Below are 11327 nucleotides of genomic sequence, written 5' to 3' on the forward strand. Positions count from 1 at the left end.
ATGGGATTGTATTCAGTGTCTAAAATTCAAACATTAATTAGAGCTTTTTTCGCAACTGAATTCTGTTCCACCACAGTCTTACCCTGGTGTTTCTGCAGGATCCACATCAGACCCTGCTGCAGGTGTGGATGTCTTAGGTAATCAGGTGACACTGTTGATCCCTCATCAATGGACTTCTGAGATCACCACCATTATTTCCTCAATTTGTTTGGCTCTTTGACTACCATGGATGTCTCTGTGAGAAGGTTAAAGCGTGATTCTCATGACAGCGTGATTGGCAGCCACAAAGTCTAAGAGACTCCTCAGACAACCTCTAATAGCCATTAACCTAACACACCTAAAATGTCACTGATTTGTCTTGGAAGACAGAATATTAAGCACAATAAATGGCACTATACATACAGATAATTTGTGTGTATGAGACTCTTAGTTCATTAGATAACTAATTTCATTATATTATTTGAAAGAAAATTTAGGAATCCATTTCTAAATCTTTTCAAATTACAGGTTGGGTACAATAAGCAACCAAGTGTAAGGAGCTCAGAAGATTTCCGTTTCAATAGTTTCAATAATCCTCCAAGACAGTATCAGGTAAGCATGGATTTTTAAAGGAACAAGACTAGTTATTTGCAATATTTAGATTCTTGAACTATGTGATTCTTTAAAGTATTAGGATATTTTTCTCAATATCAAATAATGCATTAATTCAACAAATATTTATTAATTACCAGTACCAGGCATTTTGTAAGTGATAGAGATATATAAGTTAAAAAAATAAAGTCTTGGAATCACAGATCTGAGAGTCTCCGTGTTCACTGAAAAAGGCAAACTTTACAAAAAACATAAGAGAGTAAAATTCATTTCAGATTCCACCAGTGAGAAACAAAGACTGCTTGTTTTTGGTGAAAATTCTGCCAGCTGATTATATGTCTAGATGTGCATAATTTTACAAATATTTTAATATTATAAAATGCATATATATAATACTATATGAGTTAATTGTACTTATATAATGAGTAATCATTTTTAGCTTGTGATTTTCTCTCCACAAAATATATATTCCTATTAATTTCAGTGAATTATCATATTCCCTTATACAAATATATAATTTACTAAAAATAATTCCTTATTGATGGACATTTAAAGTTTCATTTTCGTCTGTTATATAACTAGTTCTATGAACATACTTGTTAATGTACTAAACCATATCTTTAGAATAGATTCTTGAAGGTAGAGTTTTACTATCTATCATTTAACCTTGGCTTAGGTGTAAAATTTTGTTTAGTTCTAAAACCATCAGGACTTTCTGAGCACCCACTAAGACGCCTTCTTTTTATGAAAAATATATAGTAAAAGCAATGTTTGCATGATAGAAGCCCAGGTACTTGAAAAATGTATTACATTGAAACTAGCCATTCCCAAATTAATAGAAAGTTTAAAATAAAAAGTGGTTCCATTTTTTGGTGGGTCAGACGTGGGGCTCCAATGAGTAGACCTTAGCTTAATCCCCCATTTCCATGAGCAGTAGTGTATATCTTTTACCTACCCTACTGAAAGACTGTCTTGCTTCAATACTTTTCAAGTCAAATACAGACAATGGACATAAAGGCTTACATACTTGCTCTAAACATTCTTTTCTAAGAACTCACTTTTGAGTCATTAGCCCAGGTGATGTGAAGACTGTTTTAAAAAGGAAAGCAAAATGTGGCGATCGCATGCATCCCGGCTGAATCATCTTAGTCTTTGACAGCCATCACTTCCAAAGGGCTCACTACAGGGACGAGGACTCTGAAACTTGTTCCAAATGAGAGATTTGTCATGAACCTGAAACTGACATAGATTTCTCCTTTCTCTGTTTTCTAGAAAATAATGAAAAGGCTCATTAAAAGATATGTACTGCAGGCCCAGATAGATAAGGAGAGTGACGAAGTGAACGAAGGTGAGTTGAACACAGAAGCAAATCAGCCCCTGAATGTGAGTCAGGACGGGAGCCTGATGCAGAGTGGCAGGAGAGCTGCAGAGATGGGCATGGGGAGAGTGAACTTCAAGGAAGGGGCAAAGTAGAACAGGATCTCACCAGCCACCATTCTGTTAAAGGTGGGGAATAGGCTATTTCTCCACAGGCGGGGACAGGTACCCCTGGCTAGATAAAAAGCTCTCATTCTTATGGTGGACTTGGAGGGAGGAGGAAGTGGGTGGGAAAGGCAAGGAAGGGGCTGCTGCCTCAACCCCTGAATGATTCACCAGCGTTTCGTTTTAACCTACTTGAGGGCTTTTGTTATCATTCTTCTATAATCTCTTCATTCACCAAAACACTGAGCTTAGAAAACAAAAACTTGGTTCATTAGGAAGTTATTTCCTTTCAAAGAATTCAAAATAAAATTGTGTGTGAAACTAGAGCTGATTTCCTCCTGTCCCACAGTCACTAGTGAGTCACTGCAGTGAGTATTTATAGTTGACTTCTTATCACTCTTGCTTTCAAAGGGGAACTGAAGGAAATTAAGCAGGACATCTCAAGTCTCCGCTATGAACTCCTTGAAGAAAAATCCCAGAATACAGAAGACCTAGCAGAACTTATTAGAGAACTTGGAGAGAAATTATCCATGGAACCAAATCAAGAGGAAACCAATAGATAATGCAAAGACTTCCTTAGAAATTCATATTTATTTGTGCACTTGAAGCCATATTATTTTCTGATTTATTTTCTTAAGTGCCAATGTGCCCACCTTTTAAACAAGAAGAAGTTAAATGATACCTTGGGCCATCCTATCTTCTGGAACCCTAGTATCTAATTTTTTTTGGTGATTAAACTCCACTGTTCAGGGTAAAGGCTGTAGATTATGATGAAAATTATGTCCAGTTGTTTGGTGCTTGTTTTATAAACTGCTTTCTTGGATATAACTGTTGTGATGATGTCATTGCCATGTAGTGTCTGCCTGAAAATGGGTCCCAGCAGACAGGGGCTGACCTACGTTATTCCCCATGCAGTTTTTCCTCTGAAGGTTATTTCAGGTTCCTCTTCCCCTGCTCTGTGGATCCCCTGCTGGGGACTCCCAGCTCTGAAATTTTGGAAAGAGTCGTCCATGGGCCTTTAGAATGCTTTAGTCCTTTCTTTAGAATGCTGTTTAACCACCATTTACCCTACTTACCCCTCAAAGCACATGACTGATACTGTTCATACAAAATGGGCTTATATCTATGTAAAATTTCCTGATTCATCTATTTGAAAACATTACACTTAACAATGAAAAAAGTTTTTACTCCACTGAACCCTGGAAACATGATCCAGTTGTGTGTGTGTGTGTGTGTGTGTACACACACACATACATACATAAATATGTGTGTACACATATAAATGTGTACACACATATAAATGTGTACACACATACATAAAGTAATTGCCCTATTTATTTTGTGGCTAATGTGGGCGCACGAAAGCTCTTTATGTTATAAATTTTTATTGTGACTAAAAAATTACTGTCTAAATAAGTACGTTTTATTGGAGAAAAATCAAAACCCCAAACATTGTGGTTATTTGGTTCCATTATAGCACAATTTTGTGCCATTTCTGGGGGCATTTACAGATGAATTCCCACACTTAGCCATTGAATGTAAAGGGGAAAAATAAAGTGGGAATTTGTAAATACTTATCTGTTATTTTCAATATGTTCTATCCTACCCAAATATATAAAACAGGAATTTGCATTCATGCGCATTTATCAAGAGGTGGTTGTTGTTATTTACTGATCATGTGAAGTGGTGTCTTAAACAACTAAAAGAGATGAAGGTTCATATGTTTACTCAGAGACCATTGGCATTCAGAGGATGATGGACATCAACTGGAAATGCTACTACCAATTCAATAACAGGAGATTTCAAATGCAGATCTTTAACTTCATCTTAAAGATGAAATGGTCGCAGAAAATCTGTTTTAGCTCCGACTTTGGCTTAATTTAAATCAAAGAATAGTTATGTAAGCAGATCAGAAAATACAGCTGAAAATTTATATCCAGTGATTTTGTATTTGTGGATGTTACTTATGGAAAAGTTACTTGGTGATACGTAAAGATCAATTTTCAAATATTTTGTGACAATATTTGAATCAGCAGTTGTAAAAAGTCAACCTCATACTAAATGCACTATCAGCAAATTAAAATAGTCTAACATCCACAAAAAGTGTGTGTTGTGCCATGCAAGAGATGGACCTTCATCCCAAGGATGCTCTATGACAGCACATGGGCTTGACTCCAGAAGACTCAAGAAAAGATATTCAGATTCCTCAGTGTCTTCTAAGTTGGATTGACTTGACAAGATATAAGTTTTGGGAAACTCAACAGGCATGACTGTGGGTTCCTCAGCAAAAGGCACTACTTTCCTGGTGGCTCCTATGGTTCAAATTAATGTCCTAAAGTCAGATTTTCATCAAAGTGCAACTTAATTGACATCTCTTCGAATTTCATCTTCCAACTTAGAATAATTGGCATTTCTTCTAAGTTGGAAGATGAAAAAGGAAATTAAACGTATTTTAAGAAATCTTTTAAAATTCTGACAAGAGCTTAATTACAGGCACATTGCCAAAAGGTGGTCATAAGCCTGGGAAAAGTCTCAAGACCACTGGTTTTAAATCCTACCTTCACGTCGCAGTCGTCTTCATCTTTGAAACTAAGATGATAAGTTGAAACGTTTTTATCCCAGTTGCTCTCTCCATCCTATTTCTCCCCTCCGAGTGGATGCTTTCTGGAGGCTCATGCACCCATGAAGAGGATGAAGCAGCGCTGCTTTTCTCTGTGACCACACAGCTGCTCCCCAAAGGCTGAGCCCTGCCCACTCTTCACCGTCTCACCACAGATTCACCACCAACGAATAGAACAAAGTCCTCGTTTTTGTCCATCAATGCCTGGGTTTCCTCTCTGCTGCTCTTATTACTCTGAAACTGAGAAATAGCACAAACTCAGTATGATTTTATGAGGCATATCAAAGAAATTAACAGAAACTGCTGTCTGCTTAAAACTACCAGGGATTGAAAGGAGAAGAAAATGAACTCAAGGTACTTGCAACCAAATGGGGTAATGGGCCTTGATACAAGTATGAGAAATGTTAAATATTTTCTATGAATTATCAAATGTAATCTAACTTAATGCTTACAATGACTATATGAGGTAAATGCTATCACATTTCTCATTTTGGAAAGGAGACAACTGAGGGAGTTAGAGGCTAGGTAACTTATACATGGAGTGTCAAAGCCAGAAATGAACACTATGCCTGCCTCGCATTCATTGTAGGTCTTGATGAGCCCTATGGAAGAGCGGTCGTCTCATTGTGTAGCTTATATTTAAGTTTCTAGGTGAGGAAGAATACGTGGTACCTGAACACCCTAGCTTCTGTTATATGTCCAGTCTAGGGAAAAATGAGCATTAGGCAAAGAAGGCTGTGGGTTAAGAGAGGATTTGGTTTCAAAAGGATTGTAGATATAGGGGAGGAGAAATCTCTCTCACTCATCCTATGTTCGTGACTGAGGCCTCTATGACCAAAGACAGGTTAACCAAAGAAAAGCGTACAAATTTATTTACTGTGTTTTATGTGACACAAGAGCCTTCAGAAATGAGGACTCAAAGAAACCCTTAAACTTATGTATTTTTATGTTAAGTTTGATGAAGAGTAGAATTGGACAGGGGGGTATTATGTAATGGTACTGAAGTGGTGGGAACTTAGCAAGGCCTGTTCAAATTCTTCTCTTATTCTTTGGTTCTATAACAAGAGTCTTTTATTCTTTTAATCATTTATGATCTATCTATAACATTCTCTTTAGGGGTCTGGGTAAAGTTGAGTATCTTTGAAAAACCACTGATGTGATTAAGTATGTGATTAAATATAGGGTACAGAAATCTATTTACAGTCAATAAGCCAATAAGGCCTGGGGCTTTGAGAGATGTGAAGCCTGTGTGTGTGTGTGTGTGTCTTATCTGTGACCCCATGTCTTCAGAGATAAGGAGTTTCCTGTCTTCCATGTATAGGAAGGACACTTCTGGAATGAGGGTCTCATGACCTGCTTCAGTGGAAGATCATTAAGTTTTCCCTGGAAAGAATTTTCCCTAGGAAGGGAAACCTGCTTCAGGAGAGAAGGATGAGGGGAAGGTGAGAATAACCTTCCTGCTTCTGCTGTTTCTTGAATTCCTTCAGCTCAAAATATTCAATATGCTAGGGTGCCATATTTTCGAGTAGCATGTCCTGAACCCTGTCATAGTTATAAAAAAAGAATAAAAGATGGAGATGTATATTTCTTGGCAGGGACAGTATGAGCAAAACCAAGAGCTGGCCACGAGTGTGGGACATTTAGGGAGTTCTTCGGCAAGCAATAGTAAATGCAATGGCTATGAGTCAGTGAGGAGAATGGATTGACTCAGGAGCAAATGTTTTCACTTTATTTGGACGGTCTTTCCCACCCTTCCAGGACTGTTTCGGTATGAAAGAATTTTACTGCCATGTGAATAGTGAAAACAAACTGAACTTTCAATTAAAATGGAGAGACTATATGTCAGTATTTGCCTGCCAGCCAGTCCCCTACTGAAATCACTGTCAGGATTGATTACCAGCTTCAGACCAAGGAAGAGCCCCAGACACAGATGATGTTTCTCCAGGTGGTACGTTCTAAGCATGCCCCGCATCAGTTCTGATTTGAACACATAAATATCATCTCCTTCTTGGCTCTGAAACCCTCCTTCATCACTGTGTGCCAAGCAGGGTTTGTGAGCATCATGCCAGTCATCCTGGCAGATCTGATGAATGGTGCTGAATATGAATTCCTACACTTTAAAGTCTCTGCCCTTTGATGTAGACAGCACATGTTTCCAGGTTAAACCAAGGTTGTGCAGTAGTGCAGCCCAGAACCCTAAATGGATGGAAACTGAAACTTCAGCTGTTATCTGTTATTGTACAAAACATGGAATGCTAGTCCAAGTCTTTACTTCTATATGTGGTTAGCTGAGGTGAGAGACACAGCACAGACTCTCTAAAAGACCTGGTAATTAAAGCAAATTCATTTCTTCTTTTCATGAATCTTGGAATAATTGCTTGAATTTTCTTCCTTACTCTGTGTTCATAGCTACAGCTATCAAAGTTACCAGAAGCGCTTTTCAAAAACGCTTTCCTGGGATGGATTTAATGATAAGACCTATCAAAAATATTCCATTTTAAATTAGAGATTTTTGTGTAGCTGAGTAAATAGCTAGAGACACTGACTGACTGTATGATCATTTCTTTTTTTAATATTAGTGCCACTTGATGGATAATCAATTTATCCAATATAAGTGGATCACAGATATAGTGGCTCATATTTTTCAAAATTTCATGAAAATTACGTATCAAAAGGCACTTTATTCAATGGCAAAGGTAATTTTATCTACTAAGAAGATCATATATTCATAATGACTGTAATACTTCGTAAGTATAATGTTACCTGGAACACTGAAGAAAAAACAGAAGAAAGATAGATATTCTAGTCTATTTGGGCTGCTAAAATAAAATACCATATTGGATAGCTTATAAACAGCAGAAATTTATTTCTCACTCTTCTGCAGGCTGAGAAATCCAAGATCAAGGTGCTGGCAGATTCAGTGTCTGATAAGGGCTCACTTTCTGGTTTTTGATAGTGTCCACTCGCCATGTCTCACATGAAGGAAGGGGCAAGTGAGTCCTCTAGGGCCTTTTTCATAAGGGCACTAATCCCATTCATGAGAGCTGTGGCCCCATGATATAATCACCTCCCAAAGGCCCCATCTTCAAATGCCATCACATTGGGGGTTAGGATTTCTACATATAAACTCGGGGAGGACACAAGTATTCAGATAATAACAACTGGTTTGTATAGAATCGAATGAATTTTTAACCTTTTTCTAATGTCCACCCTGGAAGTCACAAGGCTTTCATCATTGTACATTGATAAACTGTAGAAGCAGTGTATCAAAAGTTGACAGAGAGGTACATCCTCTCGCAAATGCATCGAAAGCACACTTTTTTCCCCCTAAATAATGAAAGAAAACCTTGATGCTGACATTCAGGAAGTGAGTTTGGAATTTCACGTCCCTGCATTTTTGTGCTAATTATTGTCTATGAAAAGATACTCTTATACCACCATAGGAACAATTTTTTCAAAATAAAGTAAGTTTACTTATTATTATGTCTCAGGCTAAAAGAACTGTGGCAATGCTTTAACCTTTTTAGTAGTCTGTGATTCAGCCGTGTGACATTTACCCTTCACTCTTCTTCAGAAAATGGACTTTCACCAGAATCATTGGAAAAGGTCAAATTGTAAAGTGTCTTCTTATATTTTGAAAAATGTTAACATGTCCTGTTGTTGCTACTCTTTGTTAACATTGGGAAAAATGTATACATACACACACACACACACACACACATATATATATAAAGTCTGCCATGATATACAATGGATAGCCAAAGAACACATATATATGTAATTGTATATATGCTCAAAGACATTTTTCAAAACACAGCTATCTATAATTCTATCAAAAATTATAAATATGGATCTTTTTCTTTTCCCACATACCCTTTTATATTCTTTTTTTCTTCATTTCAATGATTTCAGTCTCTCCCTAGTCTCTCTATATTATTTATCTCTGAGTTCTTTTCATGCCAATGGTTCAGAGTATAGCATCTATAGCCAGAAGTATTGGGTAAATCCCAGCTCTGACAATAGCTGTATACTCTTCACCAACTTTCTTAACCTTTTTGGACCTCATTATCCCAATTCTACAGGTGAAAAACAAAACACCAATATCTTCTACATTGAGTTTTTGTGAGGATTAAATGAGTCAATACATTTTAGGCTGATGATAAGCATTCAGTTAATACTAGCAATCATAGAGAAAGCATGTGGCTTCAAAATTTCTTTTTCCACTCTGTCTTAAACATCTCTCCCTTAAACCTCACAAATCTATTGAAACTGAGGTTCTAACTCATGTTTCTCTGATCACTTGGTACATCATGTCTAGTGCATTGTGCTAAGGATTCTGAGGCCCAGTCAGAATTGGTAGGAAAGAATGACATAGAGACATTGAATAATGCTTGCCATGGCCATGGGAAGTTGGCCCTCATGCCACATATTTGCCATTTTTGAAAACGATGAGTCACATTTGAGCAATATGTGGGAAAAATTCAAATCACTTTTATTACTTTTGAGCATGATAATTTGTATCATTTTATAATAGTATCATTCATAAGATGGCTTAGGGCAACTCCCATACTAGGTCCAGCTCACAAAACTTTTATTTGAAACCTGTGAAATTCATTGCAGTGTTCTGGGGGCTACTGCCAGTAACAGTACTAGAAACAGAATACAAGTAGTCTATAAGCAAAAGACCTGATTAATACAACCTACTTCCATGATGCCCATCTTAATTTATTCATCCTAGATAGCTATACAACCCTTGAGAATGAAGCCTGGACTAATTTGTGTTGGGTTAATTCACCTGCCACAGCTTGTGGTTTCATCCTATTTTGTGGAGGGCATACCAAATCCATGTAAGAAAGCCTTGACATTGTCCAGTCACTACGTGGCTCCTGAGTGATTTGCATCTCCGTCTTTGAAGGTGATGACTTTTGACTCATTCACTCATACTTTTGTTTAATAAGAAAGCTATCTTTTGGCTGAAGAAGTGGAAGTAAACAATCAACGAATCACATGCCAGCTTTTTCTGCTAGTCCATTTATGGGTCTAGTCTATCAGGCCGCCTCGGAGCCATGATCCAGTTGTCTTTCATGATCTACTAATAGGATAGAATTAATCCATACCTTGTGTCATTAGTTCATTTGACATTTAGCCTCACTGACAAGCAGGACACAAAGAACCTATCTCAATTTCATCACTTCTGCCTGATACTGTCCACTCTGAGACCTAATTACTTTTTCTTGCAAATCCCCAAAACATTTAGGTTTGAACTTAGGGTAGGTGTTTCTCTCCTAAACCACTAACATCTCACTAATGATTTAAGAGCCCCGGGGGAGTTTATAAAGAAAATCTGTGTGAGGCACAGTTATGGCCCCTTATAGCCTTTGAATTACTATCAATCAGGACAAGCCAGAAATCCTCCAATATTGTGGTTGGTAAAAGACATTTAATATGTCACAGGATCAGCAGTTATTTTTTAAAATAAACTTTTTCCAATAAGAAGTCTGGCCTGAGGCTGACATGAGGACATAACTTTTCCAGCAATTCATTTATTCTTAGTGTTACAATCTAGACATTAATTGTAACCTACCTGCTGCTGACTGCATCCAATGAGATAATCTAAATCATCCCCCATTCCTTCCTCTCGAAGCAGGCACCAGGCCTACAGCCTTCTAGTATTTTCCAGTATTTCATGAGAATTGCAAAAATATCCATAAGAAATGCATTATCAGAAAATCGAAATAATGCAGTACTCCATGTGTCTTGACCTGTGCTTTGCAAGAGAAGTATCTAATGCCATTTTCATTCCAATGACTTTTATGTGTCTCCATGCTTGGAAGAGCTCCTCGGACTTTGTGGCTGCCCAGCAACATGTGATTTATTCACTCTCTAAACCAAAAATAAATTCTAAGCTCTGCCCAACTATCTGAATGGGCCCCTCCTCTCAGCCAAGGACATTCCAAAGTTATCCTTAAAAACTCATTAAGACCATGATGTGAACAGGGAGCTAGAATGCTTTATTATACCCTCCTGTGTTTTGGAATTACTGGTAGAACAGACTCTTTAAGTCTGATAAGAAATATTCACAATCTACTCTGTCTGAAGCCTGCTACCTGGAGGCCTCGTCTACATAAAATCTTGGTTTCCACAACCCCTTATAACCCAGACGTTCCTTTCTACTGGTAATAGCTCAACCAATTGCCAATCAGACAATGTTTAAATCTACTGATGACCTGGAAGCTCCTGATTCGAGTTGTCCTGCCTTTCCGGACAGAACCAAAGTACATCTTACATATATTGATTGATGTCTCATGTGTCCCTAATACGGACAAAACCAAGCTGTGTCCTGGCTGTCAGCGGTGGTAAATCCTTACGAATCTGCAGTAACCTCAATTCTTGCTACTTCAGAAGAAAGAATTCGACCAAGGGGGCATAAAGCAGAGTGAGAGACCAAGGCAAGTTTTAGAGCAGGAGTGAAAGTTTATCAAAAATCTTTAGCGCAGAAATGAAAGGAAGTAAAGTACACTTACTTGGAAGAGGGCCAAGTGGGTGACTTGAGAGATGAAGTGCACAATTCTGCCTTCCGACTCACTGGCATGCTTCCAGGATCTTGTGCTACTTCTGCCCTGATTCTTCCCTT

General features: G+C 37.8%; 1 protein-coding gene and 1 long non-coding RNA gene across 3 annotated transcripts in view; one reads left to right on the plus strand and one right to left on the minus strand.

The window, feature by feature from the left end:
• TRPC6 (transient receptor potential cation channel subfamily C member 6) overlaps positions 1-4083 on the plus strand; it is a 132090-nt gene extending 128007 nt beyond the window's left edge. The window contains exons 10-12 of the mRNA XM_031653018.1: positions 508-591; positions 1864-1939; positions 2485-4083. Of these exons, the coding sequence (XP_031508878.1) occupies positions 508-591; positions 1864-1939; positions 2485-2636 (312 nt within the window). The 3' untranslated portion in view covers positions 2637-4083. The remainder of the gene's footprint in view (positions 1-507; positions 592-1863; positions 1940-2484) is intronic.
• LOC103877845 overlaps positions 1-4686 on the minus strand; it is an 82905-nt gene extending 78219 nt beyond the window's left edge. Inside the window, exons 1-3 of one of the 2 annotated variants that reach the window (XR_002517181.2) lie at positions 4632-4686; positions 1650-1859; positions 83-235 (exon numbers count right to left, since the gene is read on the minus strand). This is a non-coding gene — a long non-coding RNA (uncharacterized LOC103877845). Of the gene's footprint in view, positions 1-82; positions 1860-4631 lie in introns of both variants that reach the window. The other variant, XR_004177391.1, reaches the window with a different exon arrangement.
• Positions 4687-11327: the final 6641 nt, after the last annotated feature.

The sequence above is a fragment of the Papio anubis genome, chromosome 12 (genome assembly GCF_008728515.1).
Source record: "Papio anubis isolate 15944 chromosome 12, Panubis1.0, whole genome shotgun sequence".
NCBI classification, from domain to species: domain Eukaryota; kingdom Metazoa; phylum Chordata; class Mammalia; order Primates; family Cercopithecidae; genus Papio; species Papio anubis.